The 24,720-nt window shown below is 43.7% G+C and overlaps 1 protein-coding gene and 4 non-coding genes across 5 annotated transcripts in view; 3 read left to right on the top strand and 2 right to left on the bottom strand.

Annotated features, from left to right (window-relative positions):
- LOC144698020 (uncharacterized) overlaps positions 1 to 24,720 on the bottom strand; it is a 148,964-nt gene that overhangs the window by 23,084 nt on the left and 101,160 nt on the right. The window contains 1 exon segment of the mRNA XM_078569961.1: positions 4,411 to 5,011. Within this exon segment, the coding sequence (XP_078426087.1) occupies positions 4,411 to 5,011 (601 nt within the window).
- trnan-guu (transfer RNA asparagine (anticodon GUU)) lies at positions 6,993 to 7,066 on the top strand. The gene has a single exon. It is a non-coding gene; the product is annotated as a tRNA-Asn (tRNA).
- Positions 13,643 to 13,715, top strand: trnat-ugu (transfer RNA threonine (anticodon UGU)). Its single transcript has one exon. It is a non-coding gene; the product is annotated as a tRNA-Thr (tRNA).
- On the top strand, positions 16,847 to 16,941 carry trnai-uau (transfer RNA isoleucine (anticodon UAU)). Its single transcript has 2 exons — positions 16,847 to 16,884; positions 16,906 to 16,941. It is a non-coding gene; the product is annotated as a tRNA-Ile (tRNA).
- trnas-uga (transfer RNA serine (anticodon UGA)) lies at positions 22,836 to 22,917 on the bottom strand. The gene has a single exon. It is a non-coding gene; the product is annotated as a tRNA-Ser (tRNA).

The raw sequence follows: 24,720 nt of genomic DNA, 5'->3' as shown, positions 1-24,720 counted from the left end.
TGGAAACTCATCGGCGCAGTCACATTGGGGAGAGACCGTTCACCTGCTCCGAGTGTGGGAAGGGATTCACTCATTCATCCAAACTCCTGAAACACCAGCGAGTTCACACTGGGGAGAGACCTTTTAAATGCCCAGACTGTGGGAAGTGCTATAAAAGCTCCTGGGATCTGATGTCCCATCAGCGTGTTCACACTGATGAGAGGCCATTCAGCTGCTCTCAGTGTGGGACTGGCTTTAGGTGGTCATCTCAACTCACTGCACACCAGCGCACTCACACTGGGGAGAGGCCGTTCACCTGCCCTCAGTGTGGGGTAAGATTCAATGATTCCTCCACCCTGCTGACATACCAGCAAGTTCATGAGTAACGACAGTGATTGGATTTTGCTGTTAATCACATCCAGGACTGAACCGTGTGCATTGGGATGTGATTCTGCTGATGTTAATAAACTCCAGAACAGTTATAGGCCTTAATATTCTGGCTAAACGTCAAATAAATCAGCTTTGACCGGCTTCAGCCCATCATCTGGCCTGTCGAGACACATGTGCAGTCACTCTGGGGAGAAACTGTTGAACTATCGGGAGTGGGGGAAAGGATTCAATTACCCATCCCAGCTGGAAATTCATCGACACAGTCACACTGGGGCGAAGCCGTTCACCTGCTCTGAGTGTGGGAAGGGATTCACTCAGTCATCTCTCCTGCTGAGACACCAGCGAGTTCACACTGGGGAGAGACTGTTCACCTGCATCCAGTGTGGGAAGTGATATTAAGATTCTGGGGAAATGATGTCCCACTAGGATTCTCACACTAAAGAGAGACCTTTTAAATGTCCAGACTGCGGGAAGCGCTATAAACATTCAGGGAACTGAGGCACCATCAACGTGTTCACACTCGGAGCAACCGTTCAATTGCTCTGAGTGTGAGAAGGGGTTCACTCATCATCCCACCTGCTGAGACACCAGCGAGTTCACTCTGGGGAGACACCGTTCACCTGCTCCGTGTGTGGAAAAGGATTCACTACCTCATCCCACCTGCTGGGACTCCAGCGAGTTCACAAGTAACTACAGTGATTGGATTTTGCTGTTAAATGCATCCAGGACTGAACCATGTTCATTGGGGTCTGTTTCTGCTGATGTTTAATAAACTCCAGCCCAGTTATAGGGGTTAGTGTGCTGAATAAAAGTTAATAAATCAATTTTATGTGAAATATACTGTGTGTCAAATCTTTTTGATATCTCTTAGACAAGTTAGTTCCTTTCGAAGGGCTCTCCCTGTCCCTTGTCTCCTCCATCCTCACCTCCAACAAGAAGTGTGAGGAGCTCATGGAGCTTCTTTGTCACTAAGGTTGGGACAATCCGATCAGCTGCCTCTGCTGCTTCCTTCCCTTCCACTAGCCCTTCAGGCCAAACTATCTGTAAAGATCCCCCTTGTCCGAGCCCGGAATCCACATCTTTCTCCAGTTTCTCCCCATCTCTCCTCATGCCCTCTCAATGCTCATCTTGTCCATGAGACCCAACTTCTGCTCCACTGACCCCATTCCCACTAAACTGCTGATCGCCCAACTTTTCCATGTTCAATGAGATTGTTAATGGTTCTCTCTCTCTTTTGGTACTGTCCCTCTTCACCTTTAAATCCACCATCATCAACCATCCTAATAAAAACAATTTTGACCCCACTGTCTTTGCAAACTGCCCCCATCTCCAGCCTCCCTTTCCTCTCCAAAGTCCTTGTACTTTGTGTCCCCCAAGGATCTATCCTTGGCCCCTCCAATTTCTCATCTACATTCTGCCACTAGGTGACATCATCCAAAAGCACCACAACAGTTTTCACATGTATACTAACAACACCCAGTTGCATGTATAATCAGTGTCCTATTATATTCATAATCAGGATCTAATTGCATTAATAATCAGTGCCTGATTACATTGTCAGTGTCCTATTACGTTATTAATCAGTGACCTATTACATAAAGAATCAGCATCATATTACACTAGTAATCAGAGTCCTATTACATTAATAATCAGAGTCCTTTTACATTACTAATCAGGATCTAATTATATTAATAACATGGTTCCACTGAATTAATAATCAGGCTGCCTGTTGCAGCAATAATCAGGATGCAAATACATTAATAATCAGAATTATTTCAATGAACTATCAGAATCCTATTGAAGCGATAATCAGGGCCCTATTACATTATAGTCATTTGCCAATTGTGTCAATAATCATGATCTGATAAGATTTATAATCAGGAGGCTAGTATATTAATAATCAGAGTCCAAATACATTAATAACCTGTTAGTAATCACCCCCCCACCTGCACCCCCACCCGCACCCCAACCACTCAACAACTCTCACACCCCTCAACAAATTTCACTCTGGGGGTCACATGAAGCTGAATCATTAAAATGGGGTCACATCAGGAGAAACTGTGGGAAGCACTGATTTAATCCAACCCCTTTCTGGACTTTAAATTACTTACCTCACCATTCAATGTCACATCTCCTTGTTCTATCTCCCTGACAGAAGTTATTATTATTCATGTTTATCAGGTCTCGTTGTGGGTTCTTGTTTCCAGTGTTGCTGTCAGTTTCACTTCATTCTTCACCCTGAACCTGTCATAGATTCTGCCATCAGCCTGTACAGTACATGGCCTGTTGTCATGAAAGGAGTGGATGATACTGAGCAGCTTTGGTGGACAATCAAGTTTCTCCAATATCTTCTACAGTTCTGCCCTGCTGACGGAGTCGAAGTCTTTAATGAAATCTAGTAAAGTAAGGTAAAGAGGTTTATCCTGTTCTCTACATATCTCTTGTAGCTGGCGTATGGAGAAGATCATGTCCACTGTAGATCTGCCAGCACAGAAACCGCACTGTGCTTCTGGATACACTCGGTCTGCAAGTAGATGGAGTCTTTTAAGCCTGACCCTAGTGAAGGACGTCCCTGTGATGCTGAGGAGTGAGATGTCCCTGTGGTTGTTGCAATCTCCTCTCTCAAATTTATTTTTGTACATTTTGATAATTCTTGCATTACTCGTGTTCTATGGAATGGATCCTACTTCACAACAGAGAAGGAGGTCGTCATGAAGGTGCGGCAGTAGATGGGACTTCCTGGGCTTGAGCAGTTCAGTTGGAATTCACAGAATCACACAGTGCAGAAGAGGCCCTTCAGCCCATCGAGTGTGCACCGACACGTGAGAAACACCTGACCTACCTACCTAATCCCATTTACCAGCACTTGGCCCAATTCCATCCTTGCCGAGTGCTTTTCTGTTTGCTGAACAATCAATGGCCTTTATGCGCTCAAGTGATGAGGGCTCCTCGTCCAACTCAACCATGACTGGAAGATGCAGTCAGCATCTTCAGTGTCAACAGAGACTGGGAGGTGCCGGTCCCGTGGGAGTACAGCTCACAGCCATCTTCAACCCACTGGGACATCTGTTCACTTCTGTCAGTGAGAACTTCACCATCTGCTGATTTCAGGGGGGCAACTTTGGTGATGGTCGGACCAAGCACCCTCCTGATCCCATCATACACAGCACATAGATTTCCATTGTCACAGGCAGTTTGGATTTCTTGACGTGGGCTGATCCAGTGTTTATTTACACAGTCTCTCCCTGTTTTTTACACGACTGTCTCAGCTACTTGCAAGTTACACAGTGTTCTAGCTGTTGGGTTTATGTTGTAATCAGGTAGGCTTTGCTTTTTGCTTCAATGACAGATTCATCTCTGCTGAGTAGGTCTCAAGCCAGTCTTTGTTGTGGGTTCCACCTTTACCAAATGTTGCTGCTGCTGTGTCAGAAATGATTGAACTCAGCGACTTCCAATATTCAGCAATATCAGTGTTGACTGATGAAGCTTTTACTGATGTGCCTGTAAAATATTTTACTGTTTTGTTTATGTTCCTTGATAAATTAATTTCATCATGGAGGTGTCTCTGTGTGGAATGTACAAGTCAGTAAGAATTGTCAGCAAGGATTAATCAGTACTCTCTAATTGGAGATGTTAATCAGTGGAACCTCTCAGACACTGAATTGTAGACTTTGCTCCAAAGATAAATTTAGGATTGAAGTAAAAATTCATAGTTTTATTGTAATCGAGTTCCTGTTGAGAGTTCTTGAATTAAGAGGAAAGTTCACAGATGGTGCTTTTAAGAAAGGGACATTGCAGCTCAGATAATCAGTGACAGATCCAGAAAATTAAACTCCAACCAGTTATAGGGGTGTTAATATCAGCAGAATCAAAGCTAATACTATCTGACTATCAGTCCTGGATGTGACTAACAGCAGCAATAACAGCGAAATCCAATCCCTGCAGTCACTTGTGAATTCGCTGGTGTGACAGCAGGTTGGCTGACTGAGTGAATCCCTTCCCGCACACAGTGCAGTTGAATGGCCTCTCCACAGTGTGAACTCGCTTGTGTACTTTAAGATTAGATGAAGACCTGAACCTCTTTCCACAGGAAGTGCAGCTGAATGGCTTCTCCCCAGAGTGAACTTGCTGGTGTGACTGAAGGCTGGCTGACTGAGTGAATCCCTTCGCGCACACAGAGCAGGTGAATGGCTTCTCCCCAGTGTGAATTCGCTGGTGTGACTGAAGGCTGGCTAACTGAGTGAATCCCTTTGCACACACAGAGCAGATGAATGGTTTCTCCCCAGTGTGAACTCGCTGGTGTGCAGTGAGGTCAGAGGAATGCCTGAACCTCTTTCCGCAGGAATTGCAGCTGAACGGCCTCTCCTCAGTGTGAATTTGCTGGTGTTTTAGCAGGTTGGAGGACACAGTGAATCCCTTTCCACACACAGAGCAGATGAATGGCCTCTCCCCAGTGTGAAATCGCTGGTGTCCACTCAGGTGGGATGAAGACCTGAACCTCTTACCACAGTAAGTGCAACTGAAGGGCCTCTCCCCAGTGTGACCTCGCTGATGTGTCAGCAGAGTGGATGACTGAGTAAATCCCTTACCACACACGGAGCAGGTGAACGGCTTCTCTCCAGTGTGAATACGTCGATGGCTTCTCAGCAGCGATGGATAATTGAATCCTTTCCCACAGTCCCCACATTTCCACGGTTTCACCATGGTGCTGGCTCCAATGTGAGTGTGTCAATGAATTTCCAGCTGGGGTGGATAACTGAATAGCTTCACACCATTCTCACATTTTCTCATCCACACACACAACACGTACACAGTTTCTCCCCACTGTGAATGGTGTGATGATTTCTCAGGCTGTGTAACTGGTTAAAGCTCTTTCCGCAGTGAGTTCACTGGAACACTTTCACTCGGGTGTGTGTGTCTCAGTGCTTTTCCAGTCACACTGATGTTTGAAATCTTTTTCCCACAGAAAGAACAGTCAAACATTTCTCCTTCCACATACAAAGGTTGATTATATTCATGTCCTGATGAATCGAGTGGCTCAGTCAGATGTTGATGTGATGTTTGGTTTGCGTTTCCAATCTACAAATCTTAATATTTGATGATGTTTGGCATCTGAAAATCAAAAGTAATCATTGTCAGTCCAGCGTGGAAATTAATAATTGACAATTCCACTTGCTACGGAATATTTCTTCCTCTCGTCTCCCCTCCCCCACCCCAAGCTGTAAATCACAGTCCCACACACACTCTCCTTCCTGTGATGAGAAATCCAGATCCATCATGCAATCTCCACCATTTCTTTCCTCTCCCAGTTTTCTATCTCCCTCTGCTCTGGCTGGGTTCAGTTCTACAGCCCTGCTGTAAAAGGAATTTAAAATCCACTACTGTAAGTCCAAGATTAGAAACTGAGAAGAGACAAACATTTCCCTTGATTTGAGTTTGCTGTGTGCCTGTAAAAGGAGTTTCCAAAATCCATCCCTGTCAGTCCAGGATAGAAATGCACAATATTTTCTCCTCCTGCTACCTAGACCAGGATGTGACCGCGCATGCGCCCTGCTGCACATTGCCCCTATAAAGATGGCGGCCGTTACCCCGGGCCTGGCGAAGGGAGAAATCCAGAATCCAGTTCTCTGCAAACCCAAGACCGGTACCTTGTTATTTGGGGTCTGCGCCCTGCACTGTGTCTTTATGAAGCCTCCCTGTCCACTCCGCTGGCTCCATTCCTCCTCACACACCCACTAACTCTGTTAGTTTGCTCCGCTCGACTTTCTCTCAACCACTCTGAGCAGCTTCAGCCACAGACCAGCACTGCGCATGCTCATGAAAGAGACAGCAATGCGCATGCCCCAGTATACTCAGAGATGCGCATGCGCATAGAATTTCTGTTGTGAGGATAGGGCACATTCTCTACCGCAGTGAAAGCTGGGTGAGCGCCCCGCCATTGAAAGACCAATTTGTAGAATGTCTTCATCCTGCAATCAGAATACGATCGATGCCATAGGGGCAAGACATAAAATTGTTAAATCAATTGATGCAACGGCCACTTTGCTCCAGGCTGCACCACAATTCTCTCCTGGATGTTATGAACAGCAGAACAAACCCCAACAGTTAGATCTGAACTCAGTGCAGTCTCAGGAGATGGGACGAGCTAGTGACCTTTTTCCCCCCTACACATGGAACATTTAAACTGTGTTTTGCCAGCAGCAATGCTCTGATTATGGATCAAATCCTTTGAACTTTTAAAGTTGGAATGCTGACATGTGGGCAAACTGAATAAAGCTATTTGCGCACGTGAAGCATCTGAACATTGACTCTGATGTTATAAGTGAAATTAACTGATCTGAGACATTGAAAGGATTCTGCACATCAGGAATTCAAACCTAATATTGGCTTCGGGACAATCAGAATACTTGGGAACAGACAAGACACGCAAAGGCTCGAAGGAGAGCTGGTTCCCGGTGACATGGATGTGCCTGCAGTGGGTGGGATCAGACTGTTTCCATGTAGCCATAATGAAGGCCCCAAACTTTACCTTGGAAGAGCTAAACTTATAGAGGACAATTGTCATTCTGGTAGCAGAAATCTGAAGCTTTAACTCACTAACACCCCAGGTTAAATCTGCATCAGTCTCTGTGGTGCAATTGGTCAGCATGTTTGGCTGTTAACTGAAAGGTTGGTGGTTCAAGACCACCCAGGGACGAGGCTTACACTGTTTCCCCCCCATCGGCATTCATCGTCACACAGTTCCAGGCTGTCATTAGGTACTTCCGCTGAAAGAAAAGATTTCTGAAATGTTGCCAGTTCGACTGTTATCCAAGTGAGTTCCCAGGCAAACAGCTTTTTTCGAATATTCATTTCAAATTTAATGAGACAACAATTAGCCCTACCATGGACCGATATCTAACCCATTGGAAATTTATGAAGTTATTGGATTCAACCAAGCCCATCAATTATTCTCGCTTTCTCAGCTCCTCAGTGAGTGATACAGGGAAAAGCAGCAATATTCCAGCCCCGCACTCTCCACACCCACTTCCAGAAAGCAGTGACTGCAGCTTCAATCAGCGGGTTACTGCCCATCCCTGGGACACAAGATACTCCAACTCGGGTCAAACCTCCCAATACAGCGAGCACAGGCTCAGGAAAAAGCAGGTAGATTATATCCCGGTCACTAAACCTCCGAGCAGCATTTACACAATACCCGAGTTAGTGAGTCACAAATAAAAGTGACACAAACTTTCTAAATGTTTTCAATGTAAAATTCCTTCATTTTATTGAAAATCTGACTGTTGGGAATCTGAAAATGAGCACCATGCGATTTGTGTTACCGAGTGAGTTGTTTTCCATTGTTTGTCCGTCAGGTTTGCAATTCAATTTGTGTTGGATATTGAAGCGAATCTGATTTCAAAATAAGGTAACAAAGCAGGTAAATATTAAATCCAGAAACAAATCCTGAGGAAAATGGATCACAATGTTCGGAAGGAGGTGCAGCTGAGAAGTGGAAGCTGTGAATGATGCATTGATGATTGAGTGGAAAGCATTGGATCCTTGGTCAATCATCGTGTCCGAGTGGTGAAAACGATGCTTTTAAAATCCACTCGCGTTTCCCCAGGAAAGTTCCAATCTTATCGATTGTGCTTCTCATTATTGCTGATTTCAACCAGGTGTCCACAGAGCTCACCGATCAATGGAAGAAAAAACATCCTAAAATTCTCCTGATTTTTGGAAGAGAATGAAGGGCTCTCGGGATCGGGTCTTGGGACTGGGGATCCGCCATGATCTTATGGAGTGACGGAGGAGTCTTGTGGGGCCTTGTGACATGTCGCTGCTGCTTTGATTCTGTTCTATTTGAGTAGAAATACCAAACAAAGCAATGGGCAGTAGCATCCTGAGCTCGGTATCGCAGCTGAGCGGTCTTAGGTGCTGATTTGAGGTCTCATTCTTTGTTGAGGCGTGGTTTCTAACCCCAATGCTGCTGAAATTGCCCTATTGGTCGAAAAAGTGCCAGCTCACAGTTAAAGCAGGTATATGCGGTGTTTCACTTTAACAGGAAGAACGAGGAAAGACAATAAAAATATAAATGGCTGTGGAGAAAAGGTGGGGTTTTTGAATTAGCTGAATTCCTCTTCCATGAGCCAGAATTTATACAATGGGCAGAATGTCCTCCTCCTGTAGCCGCCTATGATTTTATGCCAATGACACTAACCTGTGCATAGAGCCAGTCGTCGTGGCCGAGTGGTTAAGGCGATGGAGTCAATATCCATTGGGGTTTCCCTCTTCTCATTATTCCTGGTTTTAACTTTGTGTCTAGCTCAGTCGGTAGAGCGAAGGCTCGGAATGCCAGGGCCTTGGGTTCGCCCCACGGCGGGCACAGCTTCTTCGAAACAAATAATTCACCAACCTCATCACTGCGGTTCTTGTGAAATTTGCACATGTTGGATATTCACCACTGAAAGTACTTGATGCACAAAAATTTCTAAGCACTTTCACGTCACATCTCTTTCTGCCTCATCTCCAGCTCCCTCTGCTCTTCCAGGAGCTACTTAACCAATCTCAGTCAGTTCGTGTGAACATAAAACACAACGTGATCAGTTTACAGATAACAAGGCAAAGAGACACCAGGGAATTTCCTGATTCTCCCAGGTACTGATTACAGGAATATGCACAGTGCCGATTATCCACCGCTACACTCTCCTTCCAGTCTTGCATACGTTGTTAAGCTTTGAAATTGTTCATATTTTCGCACTGGATTTCAATGTGAAGAAAGCAGAGCTGTGATAAGCTTATAATGTTCAGCAGATGTACTGTACGAAGGTACATAACAGGCTGATGATAAAAGTGCACTTTGGATGAGGTGAGCTCCATTGAAGGATTGGCACCATTAATGTGTTGTTCAATAAGTCTCGTGACAAATCTCGTGCTAGAAATGAGAAGAAAACTCGCTGAATTTGCTCCGTATTTTGGTTTCAAAAGAGCCGAATGGAAGGTTAGAAAGTACATCTCGCTAGAGTGGGTTATAAAATGGCAGAATGACTGTGAAAGAAGCACCCGCGCTGTTGGGAAACATAAAATTACAGAAAGTTACAGCATAGAAAGAGGCCATTCGGCCTCGATGAGCTGATGTGCTGCGTTTAAAGACCAGTTGTGATTGACCCATCAGGAGTGATATCTTTGTCAGTGCAAACAGTAGGGACCAAAATTCGTCCTTCCCCCAACCATATTTTGCCTCGCGCCACCATCTCTGTGGTCAGTGCTTTGCACCCAGCCCTTCTCTTGTCCTCCTTTCATTCATTCATTCACTCCGCCTTTATCTCTGTTCCCGACCTGTTCCAAGTGTGATATTTCCAGCTCGGAGGCAAAACTTCAACTGTCACCCCAAAGATTCTGATGGAGCTGCGAAATGTTTTCAATCAAAAAGTACTTAATACCCATTTTAACAAGATCAAAAATCTGAATTCCCTGACCAGGAATCGAACCCAGGCAGCGGCAATAAGAGCACTGAATTCTGACTGCATGACCACCAGGGAAGCGGTGAAGCTTTTATCAGTTTGGTTTATCGACGCTGCTTTTAACAATTTTCCATTTTAAATGGAACGAATTCTTCAGTCAATGACAACAACAGTTGCTGTGAGCTGGGACATGGAATTGACAGTGAGGTGAAATAGCCCCACAAGCTGCTCATGTGTAACTGTCAATTTCCAAAACCCACCAACATCATTACTGCGGCTCCTGTGAAACTGACAAGAGAACACACGGCAGACATTCATCACTGAAAGCAACTGACACATCAAATCCTAAACACTTTCATGTTGCATCTTTTTCTGCTTCTGTCCCTGCCTCGCCTCCAGCACCCTCTGCCCGTCCAGCTCCCAGGTCAATTAGCTGCTCGATGCAGACTCAGTCAGTTCATGAACCCAAGCTTCCCCTAGAAAGCAGGGTCAGGGAATGTGGGACCCAAGGATTTTAGAAAGAATGAGTTTGCAAATGACATAGTAAAGATAATCTGGGATCTCATCTTCCTGATTCTCCCAAATACCGATTACAGGAATGTGCACAGTGCCGATTATCCACAGTCGCAGGCTCCTTCCATTCTTGTGCACATTGTTAACCTTTGAATCCACTCGCAAGAGGGATTATAAAATGTCAGAATGACTGTGCAAGAAGTAGCCGTGGTGTTGGGAAACATAAGATTATAGAAAGTTATAGCAAAGAAAGAGGCCATTCGGTCCTGTGTGCTGCTCAAAGAACTCTGAAGAAGAGTCACGCTGAATCGAAACATTAATTCTATTTCTTTCTCCAGAGATGCTGCCAGACATACTGAATTTTTCCAGCATTTTCTGTTTTTATTTCAGATTTCCCGCATTCACAGTATTTTGCTTTTATCTCTGGATTTTTAGCCCATTGACAATGCCACTACGCCACCTCCTGAATGCTGACATATGAACAAGAAAATACGGGTGTGGTTGGGTGGGTTTTCTCCTATTTAGAATGATAAATCCTCAGGCGGCAGGGTTCGAACCCATGTGTTCATTTTAAACAACAAATGTAAATTATTGAACATTCACTCACAATTAAATAAACAAGCTTGGATGATGCTCTTACCAGGTTTCAAACCACTGCTCTGCCACATGTGAAATGACCGTGACCCCCCACTTCCCTGCACAAACCCTGCGCTGTAAGGATCCCAATGGAGATGTCTGGAATGTTAAACGGTGACGTCATGCAGCAGCACTTTAGGTCTTTGTTTTGAAGAAATGGAATTCGGCTGTTCTCATTAGGAATGCTGGAGACAGACTGATCAACAATGTCATCATCAAATGGCACAGCGCAGTAAGAGGCCCTAAGATGGAAGCAAAACATTGTAGATGCTGGAAATCTGAAGTAAAAACAAAAAGTGCTGGGAAAAACTCATCAGGTCTGGCAACATTTGTGGGGAGAGAAGCTGAGTTAATGTTTCAAGTCCGTAAGTCTCTTCTTCAGAGTCAGGCCGACTCGAAACATTAACTCTGCTTCTCTCTCCACAGATGTTGCCAGACCTGCTGAGTTTTTCCAGCATTTTCTGTTTTTACTTTAACAAAAAGCCCTTCACCCCATCGTATCTGTGCCAGCTATTTTCAAAGAGCTAACCAATTCGTCTCAAATTCCTTCTGTCTTTACTTAAACCTGAGTTTTCCCCCTTTCAATCATTGTCCATTTCTCGCTTGAAGAAGGAATTTCTGCAGAATCCATGCGCAGTTTGCCTTCGTTAACAAAGTTTCCCTGACCCATTGACATGAAGAGTTGGACTAGGATTCCTCAAACAGTTTTCGATACAAACATTATTTATTTATGCAATTGATTTCATATCGAATTACAAAAGAACTTTATCCTGATCAAGCCGGTCATCATTATTTCTGAGCTGCTGTCTACAATCTAATTCCATTTTCTCTACAAACGGGAGAGCTGGATTCAGGTTCCAGTCTCTGGAGGAGTGGGTCCGAATCCCACCGCTCCCAAATTTTCAGCTGCTTCCCACTTTCGGGGACATTAGGAACTCTCTTTGGGTGAGCAAGAGACAAGTCCAGTTTAATACGGGGAGTGAGGTGGGTTGTGGTCCTTTATCTTGACAGGGTGAACGGAGAGAGACAATGTAAATAGAAATTGCTGTGGGAGAAAGGCGGCAGTGTGGAATTGGTTTAGTTGCTCTTCCTGAGAGCCAGCACAGATACGACGGGCCGAAAGACTTACTTTATAGCCGCCTCTGGTTTAATATGAAGATGTTTTACCCAAGGAAGTGCTGTTAGTCGTGGACGAGAGTTGAGGACGATGTTTCTGACATCCATCGGGGTTTCCCCAACGTTGGTTTGCTGACTGCGGTTCTCGTTGTTCCTGGTTTTAACCAGGTGCCAACAGGATTAGTTATCGATTAAATAGAATCAAACATAACTTCATCTGCAAGGATTTGCGAAATCTGCAGACGGAAATGGAACAAAACTTAGCCGGTTTGGTGACATCCTTTCTTTCTGGGTGTTTGTCTCTCCTTAGGCCTCTCTCACTCTCGGTGTACATGTCAGTGAGTGTTCTGCTGTGTGTGTCAGTATGCTTCGGTTCCTCATTTTCACCATCCACACTTTATTCACCTTAGTTTTGTGGCTTCATATTAAAATTGTAGAGAGAAAATAAAAACAGGCTTAAAAGGTTCAAGAGGAATTTTGTTTCTGCATTTTTGGGTGGAGACTATTCAGCTATTAAGTGTCTGCACGCTACAAAGAGGAGGGTGATTGAAATCTTCACTGAGCAACATTTAAACAGCCAGACATCGAGTCCTTGTGGTCGAGTGGTTAAGTCAATGGACACATCGAGAGAATGAATGTGTAAATGCAAAAAGTCCAAACTGATATCCCTCGGATATTAGGAACTGTATTTCTTCTCGAAGCTGTTCCACGTGTGACATTTGCAGCTCTGATGTGAAACTTCAACTCTCACTCCACTGATTCGGGCGGAGCTGTTGTGTGTTTCGGTTTTCAATCAATAAGTAAATCAGTCCACTTTTAACAGTTTGTACCAGATCAATAAACCTTCACAGCCTGGCCAGGAATCGAATCCACAGTGAAAGGGCCGAATCCTCACCTCTAAATTAAGAGGAAAGCTATCTATAACTTTGCAACATGCTTTATCAACGCCGCATTTGTCCTTTTTCAGATACTTTCACCAGAGATAAGTTTCTGCTACAGAATTTTATCATAAATGACATCTTCGGGCAATGACAGCCACTGTTTTTAATGGGTGAGCTGCAGCGAAGGGTTGGCACCAATAAAGTGTGGTTCAATTGGCCTGGTTCCAAACCCTGTGCTGGAATTAAAGAAAAACTTTGAGTTTGCTCAGTGCTTTGACTTCAAAAGCGAGGATGTAAGAAAGTACGTTCCCATAGAATGTAACAAAATGTCGGAATCACTGGGAAATGATGCTGGAAGACATAAAATTATAGACAGTTACAGCAAAGAAAGAGGCCATTCGGCCTGGCGTGCTGCTTTCAAAGAGCAGTTGCGATTGATTGGTCAGGAGCGATATTTGTGTCAGTGTAAACAGTCGGCAGTAAAATCATTACCACATTACCACGGCAAACATTCATCAGTGAAATCAACTCACACACATCAAATTCTACCGTTTTCATGTCGCATCTTTTAATTATCTGTTCTCCATCTCAGACATTTCCTGGTCTATCAAATATCATCCATGCAGAACTTTGCTCTGTTCGTCGTTTTACGAGGAGACTTACTGTGAGTGGGATATAGCCAGTGGCTCCATGGCTCAGTGGTTAGAGCACTGGTCTTGTAAACCAGTGGTCGTGAGTTCAATTCTCACTGGGGCCTATAGCTGAAATTTGGTGACAAGGTAACCTTAGAGGACAGCACTTCTAAAAATATATTGAAAGGTCATGTGAGTGGGCAGCAAGATGGCAGGTGGCATATAATGTCAGAAGGTGCGAATATGTTCACTTTGTTGTAAACATTGGAACAGCAGAATGCTTTTAAAATGTGAGAAAGTGAATGTGGTGATTTCCAAAGAGACCTTGGTGTCCTTGTACAAGCAATGTAGAAAGTTAGCATGCAGGGTCAGCAAGAAATTAGGAAGCTCAATGGCCTTTATTACAAGGGGATTGGAGAGCAAGAATTAAGAAATCTTTAAAGAAGGGTTTTGGTGAGACGGCATCTAGAATCCCGTGTGCTGTTTTCATCTCCACATTGATAAAAGGATATACTGTCTATGGAGACAGTAAAGAGAAGGTTCACTAAATTGGTCTCTGGGATGAAGTGATTGTCCTATGATGAGAGGCTGAATAAATTGTGCTTCTATTCTCTGGAGTTTATAAGAATGAAAGGCAATCTCATTGAAACCTGTAAAATTCTGAGGGGGCTTGATAGGGTGGACACAGAGATTGTTTCCACTGGTCAGGGAGTCTGAAACACTGGGGCACAGTCTCAGGGTAAAGGGCCGATAGTTTGGGGCTGAGATGAGGGGAAATTACTTCACACAAAGGGTTGTGAATCTTTGAATTCTCTACCCAGAGGGTTGTGGATGCTCCATCATTGAATATATTTAAGGCTGGGATGGACAGGTTTTTGCTCTCTTGGGGAACTAACGGATATGGGGAATGGGCAGGATAATGGAGTTGAAGCCCAAGGTCAGCCATGATTGAATTGAATGATGCAGAAGGTTCGATGGGCCATGTGGTCTACTCCTGCTCATATTTCTTGTGCTCATGTGTATGATAAAGACAATAATTCATGTTATAATAAAAACAGAAAGTGCTGGAAGTTCTCAGCAGGTCTGACAGCAAATATGAAGGGAGAAACAGAGTGAAGGTTTCATGTTTAACATGACTCTTTTCCAAACCACAAATTGGGTCCTAGTTACGACATTTTGCACAACACTGAGTCAGGGAATGGAACCCAGTCGGTGAAAGCGTCGAATCTGAACCATTAGGGTGTTTTTATAGCATACCTTTGAACGAAATTAGCTTCCAACTGAAGGTTTAATGGGTTAAGACCACCGAGGGTCAAGTAGACTCCTTCTCTTCCTGCTTCTACTTATATTACCTACATAGTTCTGCTTTGTGTCCTTTGGCTGCAAGGAAATCTTTCCCAAAGTTTCCCAGTTCTACTGTTAATCAGTTAGTTCCCACACAAATAGATTTATGAATATTCATTTCAAATAAAGCGAGAAAATGGGGGAAACATGTGCATAACATCCATCCTATTAGAAATATTGGGTTCAAAGCAACGAATAGAAATTGATTCTCTGATTGCATATACCGAACTGGAACACACCATCACACCGAGTGAATCCACTGTCTGTTCAAATGTTGCTCAGTGAAAATTTTAATCTTCCTCCGCTGTGTAGCGTATGGACACTGAATCAATAAGCAGTGTCCACTTAAATAAACACAGAAAGCGTCAATCTCCTCTTGCAACTTTTATAGCTGTTGTTATTCTCTGTACCATTTACCATGAAGATATATAATACAAGTGAATAAAGTTTTGCGATGTTAAAAATGTGTTCATCTCTCGGGGAACTGAACCACATTGACACAAACACATGAACACAGACAGACATATATACCGAGAGTGACAGAGGGCTAGGGTTTGTCTCTGAGGAGAGGCAAACTCTCAGAAAGCAAGGATGTCACCAATTTAACTCAGCTTTGTTCCATTTCTGACTGCAAATTCTGTGAATGCTTATGGATAAACAGGAAAGACGGAACACAGAAGTGAAACAGGAAAAACAGACGGGAGCGTTTGGAAGGTTCTGACTCCATTTAGCCAATAATTAACCCTGGAGTTTCCAAAAGGAAGGAACACTGAGCAGCGCAATCGGCAGAATGTGAACCTGTGGGGGCAGATCCCAGTGGAGTTCTAATCCATCGCCTTAATCACTCAGCCATGGCTAGAGACCTTACACTGGTGTAAATCTTGTTCATGTAAAACCATGGAATGGTTACAGCAGAGTCTGAGAGTATTCAGCCCCACCAATTCCCAGTCACCCTACAATTCCTACAGCCTCCCTTGTTCTTCCTACCAAGATGAACCACGTCATGTGTCAAATGCCCCGATCCTATTCTAAGGGATTTGATGAAACGTCTGAAAAGATGAACCAACTGAAACTTTGGCAGTGATGAGATTCAAATCCACGACTCGATCGAGGCTGCAGTCTCAATTCAAAGTCTTGCAAACACTCAAACACACTACTGCTGGCAATATGATAGTAACTATTGCCTTGAGTGGTATTGGTGCTGAGTAAGAACTTAAGTAGCAGCAGAAATAGACCATTTTGTCGCTCGAGCCCCTCACAGTTCTATAAAATCAGAGCCAAGGTAACAATCTTGAGGCCATTCAGACCGTGACAGAGGAACATCGACCATTCAGCTTTTTGATGCTGCTCCGCCATTCAATAAGATCATGGCTGACACGACAGAAACCCCGCACAGCGAGTTAGCCAGAGGGACTTGTATAGAATTTCAAACTGTGTCCTCATGCTGCAGTTCTGGATTATGCTTTGCAGAAATAGGATTGGGCTGGGATATTTAGGAACAGCGTAGAGATATTGATCGAGCAATAGAATCTCTCATTGGGACCCATCGTGCCCTCGCCAGGTTTTTACAAAGAGCTGCCCATTTAGTCTCAATATCTTTCTCTATCTTCATAACCCAGCAGCTTTTCCATTTCAAACATTTGTCCAATTCCCTTTTGAAAACTCGGAGTTAAGGAAAACAATGTTGAAAAAGGCGCAGGAGCTCCGGCAGTGTCTTTGTACAGTGCGTCAAAATTAACAAAGTTTACCTGCCCCATTGTCGGCATTTTATTTAATTCAAAATATATTGCAGTTCATATAATATCATTAAAATTTATTGAGATCACATTGACCAATCTGCCACCAAGGAATCATGTCTGACCCCAGTGATCTGTGAAAAATGTAACCAGATCAAATGCAGCCACTAGCGGGCGCTCCAGTGGCGCAATCGGTTAGCGCGCGGTACTTATAGAGCAGTGCGGTCAGCGGGCTATGCCGAGGTTGTGAGTGCGACCCTCACTTGGAGCAGTAGTTTTATTGGAGCTAATATATGTGGAACTACATTTGGATCCTAGATTCCTGAATTAATGGCACGGTTTTCAGCCGGCAGCATTGCAATAACAGGGCATAAGCGCACCCTGTACGGGTTTATTAAATTCTGTTTCACAGAGGTGTTGTACAGGAAGATGAACAATGAATCATTTACCAGCTCTCGCATGCTTGTAACTTGTAATATTTGACAAAAAACGTTAAGAAAATCATGTTTAAAGTGTTGCATTTCCACCACTGATCACACAAGATAACACCCGGCTGGAGGTGGTTAGTTAAAACTGCTCCCCAGTTTCCACGGTGACAGACAGTCTGCTCCTTGGTGCAGTTCCTGATACACGCACGGGGAAAGCAGATACCACCTGACTCATGAAACGCGCATAACATCAAGCTGACCTTTGGCACCAAGCTGATGGTGTATTAGGCCTGTGTCCTCATTTCCTTGTTGTCTGGCTGTGAAACATGGACGACTTACAGCTATCAAGAAAAGAAGCTCCGCAATTTCCATCTGCACTGTGTGCGGTCGTTATTGGGAATCTCCTGGCGGGACACAATCAGGAAGCGGCAGCCCTCTCAAAGACAGAGCTCCCAAGTCTGTTAGGCTCATCAAACAGAGGGAGGTTGGATGGCTCGGGCCCGTTTACAGGATGGAAGGTGGTCACATAGCTAAGGGCCAGTCGGCAAGTGAGACGTCCAACGCTCTGCTTGTATGACACTCACAAGCGTGACATGGAGGCCCTAATTAGCGATTATCAGACATGAATTTCACTAGATGACTACAAAGGAAGATTGCAGCACTTCCTGTGAGCTGTTGTGCATCACCATGATGCCCATTTGCTACAGCGACTTGGCAACAGGCGCCAAGACTAGAAACAACAACCCATAACATCGCTTTTAGCTTCATGTGAGGCACTTGTGATGGAAACTGCCCCTCAAGGATTGACCTCCTCAGCCATCAGAAACTATGCAGCATATGGAGACAACCCATCTGAAATAGATTTGTTTGATGTGTGTCCGTCATCTTTCATGAATGGAAGGATGACGAAGATCATTGTGAAATTCATTTGCAAAAAATATGACGTGTTTCACACACAAACACACACATACACACACACGAACACAGCCAGACACACAGAGACACATTTGCACACACACACATACACACACATAAACACATACACAAGCACGCATCAATACATATAGATAGACAAACACGCACGCGCAGACACAGACACACACACACACATGCACACACAAACACAGACGCTGACACAAACACACACACAAACGCACACAGACGCACATGCACATTCACACACATACACATATAAATACATTTACAGACACACACTGATACATATAGGCAGACATACATGCACACACAGATACATACAGTCAAAAAAACAGACACAGATACACAGACGCACACATACAAAAATGCACACACGCACAAAGACACACACGCAGACACATGCACATACACATAACCACACACACGAACACGCACACACACGCCAATATGCCATCTTGCTCTAACGCCGGAAAAACCGCATTTCAAATTAATATTCCCATCTTGACGACCTGGGTGGCTCTGTAGCACTGAGGAAAATGTCACCCAGTATCTTTCAGGTGGTATCATGAGCCAATAGACACTGGCATCCTGTTTCTTGAGGTGTAATCGTTGCAATGGTTGCATTAAGGGGCCACCTATCATTCAATTTCTAATGGAAACTTCTATCGTTATTATTAGTGGAAACCTTGCGCCTGTCAGTTTTCAATAGGAACTTTTATCTTTTATTGCTGAAGTTGACGCTGCTGCTGTTAGTTGCTTCAATGAGGGCTCTTCATGTTTTATAATACAAAGCAATTATTTTCCATTTTGCTGATACAAAGACTTGCATCTTTGAATGTATCATCAGGACCTGTCCCTCTTCTCCCCAAACTAGCCCATATCACATTTGTATATTAAATCCAGGGACAGTTAGTGTCCTCGCTGCACAAACCCATACCTCTGTTTGTGTTACAGCAGGTCCTGCCTCTCCAATCATTGAAGTAGCCCATATCGATGTTTATAACGTACCAGCCCCAGTTACTGTTATGACTGTATTGGTCCATATTTCTAGCTATATTACAGCAAATTCTGTCTCTATTATTAATTCACTAGCCCATATCTCTATTTATATTACACGAGATCAATGTCTCTGTTAATACTGAACAAGTAATGTCTCTATTATGACTGCACTAGCTGATATCTGAGTTACTGTTACAGTAGAGCCCGCCTCTGTTATTGATGCACTAGCCCATATCTCTTTTTATATTGCACCAGGTCGTTTATCTCTTTATGCTACGCCAGACCCTGAGTCATTTCAGATAAGATTCCATAGATTATACAAATTAACTAGACAGACAAACCAATCCAAAAATGATTAGAACGGTCGGGGTGGAATTTGTAAAGCTCACAGTTAAAAACCGTAGAAACAGAACAACGAGAGTTTCAATCCTTTCCAACAATTGGAATAATAAATCGGATAATTTCAGGTGTGTGAATATCATGTCAGGTAAACGTACAGGATCATTTTTTCCGTCGCTTGCGTACATCATCACACATATAGGTAAATATGAGGAGTTTCTGTGAGATGCTGCAGTGATAATTTTCCAATAAGATGCTCGTCATTCTCGATGTGATTCTAATCCCTGAGTTCCTCAGGGCAGTGTTCCGAGGCCCAAGCATCTTCAGCTGCCTCATCAATGTCCTTCCCTCCATCATCAGGTCAGAAGTGGGGTTGTTCGCTGATGATTACACAATGTTCAGCACCAGTCATGATTCCACACATTCTGAAACAGACCATGTCCAAAAGCAGCAAGACCTGGACAACATACAGGCTTGGGCTGATAAGTATCAAGCTACATTCGCGCCACACAAATGCCCGGTAATGATCATTTCCAACAGGAGAAAATCGAACGACTTCCCCTTGACATTTAAAGAGGAATTAGTATCACTGAATCCCCGACTATCAACGTTGTGGGCGTTACCATTGAGCAGAAACTGAACTGTACCAGCAATGTAAATACTGTGGCGACAAGAGCAGATCAGAGGCTGAAAATGCTGCGGAGAGTAATTCACCTCTTGAACCCCCAAACTCGCCCACCACCTACAAAGCTCAGGTCAGGAGTGTGATGGAATACTCTCCACTCGCTTAGGTGAGCGCGGCTCCAGTAACACACTAGAAGCTCGACACCATCCAACACAAAGTAGCCCACTTGTTGCCACCTCACCTACCACCATCATCATTCATTCCCTCCACCAATGATGCACAGTGGCATCAGTGAGTTCCATCTACAAGATGCAATGCAGGAACTCATCAAAACTCCTTCGACAGCACCTTCCAAGCCCATGACCACTACCATTTAGAAGGGCAAGGACAGCAGAAAGATGGGAACATCACCGCCTGGGAGTTCCCCTCCAAGTCACTCACCATCCTGACTTATAAATGTATCGCCGTTCCTGCACTGGGTCAAAATCCTGGAGCTCCCATCCTAACAGCACTGTGGGTGTACCTACACCACATGGACTGCAGCGGTTCAAGAAGGCAGCTCACCACCAACTTCTCAAGGGCAATTAGGGATGGGCATAAAAATGTTGGACTAGCCAACGACGCCCACGTCCGTTGAAATAATAAATAATAATTTTCCAAATGATCTTTGGGAACAGAAAAGTCGATGCTTGGAAGCGAAATGGTCAGTCTGACATCACTTTATAAACAATGGAAAACAAGTGAATAGTTATCAATAAATAGTTGCAATATTAAACTATCTGCAATTAAAATGCAGGAACACTTTGGGATTTAACACATTCCCTGAGGGTGGAGATGGGCTGAAGGTTATCACTCAGGTTAATGTCGGGAATTATTCTTTATTAAGTTTATTTTTGCAAAAAAGCGTTATTAGAATACCGGAGATTTAAATGAATGGGCAATTTCTCAGAGACAGAGAGAGAGAGAGAGAGTGAGAGAGCAATAGGTTTCAGTGAGTTAGACGCTGTCTCAGGTAGAGAGATGACAGACATTCAATGAATGTGGTGACAAACGTGCCTGTCTTACCAAAGAAATGGTTGGCATGACATGAATTTTTAACAAGACCACACAACAGAATATACTATCAATAACTATTTGCGTTATTAGACGATCTGTAGTTACAGTTTGAATAAGAGAAAATAAACAAAACTGAAACATTCTGGTGAAGATAAATCTTTGTGGAATGATGTAGCATGATTTTTTTTCACACACACACACACACAACAGGCGATGTCTCATATGTAATTCTGTTGGCTGTAATGAAAATGAATATCAGGAGCTGCGCGGAACAAACAGTCAAACAAACTAAACCTCTAGTTTTAGGCCAAAGTCAGAGGCCCATTTGTAACACAACGTCCACCTTATAGAGGCATAGAATAGTGTGGTAACAACAGAGACAGAGCCTGGTGTGGTAATTACTGAGACAGGGACTAGTGCAATTTGAGCAGGGACATTACTAGTGCAGTAATAATAGAGAAAGCATCTAATGTTACTTAAGCAAAGACGTGACCTAGTGCACGAATAACAGGGCCCACAGTGCTATATTAACATAGACAGGGTCTACTGCTGCAATATCGGAGACGGGGCTAGTACAGTAGTTACTGATACAGGGCCTGGATCAACATCAAGTTAAATAGGGCAGTTATTACAGGCACAATGCATAGAGTAATTGTTTCCCAGAGAGTCTAAGGCCATAAAAACGAGATTGCCTCCAGTGTAAGAGAGACAGATCTGATCTCGTGGAGCAAAAACAGAGACAGGGAGAGTGGAATAGAAGCAGAGACGGAGGTAGAAAGACAAAGTCTTTGCAAAGACAGGATCCATTTTAATTGAAAAGACGCACAAGTCGAATGTGATACAGGCTAATATAGAGTCTAGTGCAAATTGTTCTGAAATGGTCTAGCGGAATATAAGTGCAGGCATTATTCAGTGTGTTATAAGCAGTGCCGTGATCTAGTGGAACATAAGTGAGGCAGTGCCGATTGCAGTAATAATTGAGACAGGATCTCGTGTAATACGAACCTGCCTAGTGTAGTATTAACACAGACCGGATCCAGTATAAGAAAACTAATACAGGGTCTAGTGGAGCTTCACATAATTCATGGCTCTTTGTAATATAAACTGACACAGTGTCTGGTGAAGTAAATACCGCCAAAGACACGAGATTAATACAAACAGAGACATGGACAAGTACAGAAATGAGAATAATGGTATAGGACAATAACAACAGAAACAGGGAATTGTGTGATATGAATGGAGGCATGTTTTGGTGCAGCATCACCTGAGACAGGGTCCAGTTTGCTAGACACGTGGCAGGTTCTGCTGGAGTAATAGCTGAGACAGGGTCTTGTGAAATGCAAATAAAAACATGTTCTAGTTTTCAATAGCCAGAGATAAGCTCTAGTGCAGTGCCAACTGGGGCATGACTTATTGTAACTTTAGCCGAGACCTGCTTCAGTGCAGTCATGACTGAGATAGTGCCAACTGTATTGTGGCCCTCGTCCAGTACATTAACAACTGTGGCTGAGCCAATTATAGTCACAACTGAGAGATGACCTTCTCTAATATGACCAGAGACATGTCCTAGTGTAATAGAAACAGAAACGGCGTCTAATTTAATATGAACAGAGACAGTGCCAAATGCAGTAATAATTGAGACAGCGCCTGCTTCATGTGATGTGAGCAATCACGGTTTCACTGCCATCCACTGGTCAAACTTTGCTATTGCAGGTGTTGTGAAAATGTCGATTCCATTTACTGTTTCTGAGATCAATGGTTAAAATCAGAAATAACGGAAAACTTAGTCGGCAGGATTCGAACCTGTGCGGGGTAACCCTAATGGATTTCAAATCCATCGCCTTAACCACTCGGCCACGACTAAAGACTTTGGCGGAAGGCCTGTATTATTTATACGAAATCATAGAATAGTTGCAGCAGAGACAAGAGGGTCTTCTTCCTGCCCTGTCACTGTCACAACGCGACCTTTTCCCCGTAACCCTGCAATTTATATTGTCCCTCCTCGTTCTCCCTCCCAAACTGGGAATGAAAGAGTGAGAATGAAAGAGGAAGAGAAGTGATGGGTTTTGGAGATCCCAGGGGAAAGAGACTCCAGGAACAGTTCATTGTGACAGTTCACAAAGCAACAAGAAAACAACATTCCCAGATGAGGACCAAACCCGGGCGGCAGGAGTGGGAGCGCCGAATAATAGCACGTTTAGTTCAAACACAGAAGATGTGTTCAGCCAATAACAGCATCGAGTGTGTTAGATATGAACATGAAGTGAACAGTGAGGTGAAATAGTGCCACAAGCTGCAGATGTACAGCTTCCAATTTCCAAAACCCACCAACCTAATCAATGCGGCTCCTCTGAACATTTCAAGGCAAATATTGATCCTTTATAAGGTACCGTTCCCAGAACTATACACAGTCCTCCAGGTGTGATCTAACCAGGGCTTTGCATAGCTGTAGAAAACCTTTCCCTCTTTAGTATAACAGCCTCTGTTACAGGGTATACAGCAAGGGGAATTAGATTGTATAGATCGAATCAGAAAAATATGGAGATGCTTCATCAGAATAAAATTCCTTTTCAAATTCCATTTGAAATGAACTTGATTGTTTCGAAAGCTGTATAGGAATCCCCAGCCCACATCTCTGTGACATTGGGTCAGGGAAACTTTGTTAATTTTCACACACTGAGCATGGACACCGCAGAAGCTCCTGCACTTCATTCAGTTTTGTTTTTCTCAACTCAGAGTTTTCAAAAGGGAATTGGACAATGACTTGAAAGGAAGAAAAAAAGTTAGAGTTATGGAGAAAGGGAAGGAAATTGAGTCTAATTGAAAGAACAATGTAAAAGGCTGATAATGACATGATGATTGAATGGTCTCCTCAAGCGGTCTGCCATTTTATGATGACATTATCAGGTTAATTTGACGACAACATTTATAAATCTGCAACCGAATTTCTTTTCTGTAAAGCAAGGACCCAAAGTGCTGCTGCAGGACCTCACAGTTTAACATGAGGTGCAGGTGCCTCTGGCTTTGTCAGGTATTGTTCTGTAGTGAACTGGTTATCACATGTGCACGAAATCACCAAGCCTCCTTAGACAGCACCTTCCAAACCCATAACCATTACTACCTGGAAAGACAAGGGCAGCAAATAGATGGGAACACTACCACCTGGAATTTCCCCTCCAAGTCACTCACCATTCTGACTTGGAAATATGGCGCTGTTTCTTCACTGTCGCTGGTTCAATATCCTGGAACTCCCTTCCTAAAAGCACTTTGGGTGTACCTACACCACATGGACAGTTGCATTTCAAGAAGGAAGCTCAGCACCACCTTCTCAAGGGCAACTAGGGATGGGCAATAAATGCTGGCCCAGCCAGCGAACCCCACATCCCGAGAATAAATTGCAAACTGTCTGCAGAATTTTTGTTTTTATGCAGAATTAATCATCGGCTAAATAAAATTAAAACCAACCAAACACCCCTTCCTTCTTACTTCCGTTCATCTCCATTCAGGATCATAATTCTTCTTATCCGTGTTACTAAACGTTATTTCAGTTGCAAACATTCACTAAATTTGCAGTCTGAAATGGAACGATAATTGGTCAATTTGGGGACATCCTTGCTTTCTGGGCCTTTGTCTCTCCTTCGGCCTCTGTTACTCTCGGTGTATATGT

This window comes from Cetorhinus maximus, chromosome 23 (genome assembly GCF_964194155.1).
Source record: "Cetorhinus maximus chromosome 23, sCetMax3.hap1.1, whole genome shotgun sequence".
Lineage (NCBI taxonomy): Eukaryota > Metazoa > Chordata > Chondrichthyes > Lamniformes > Cetorhinidae > Cetorhinus > Cetorhinus maximus.
This window is presented reverse-complemented; position numbering and strand designations above follow the sequence as displayed.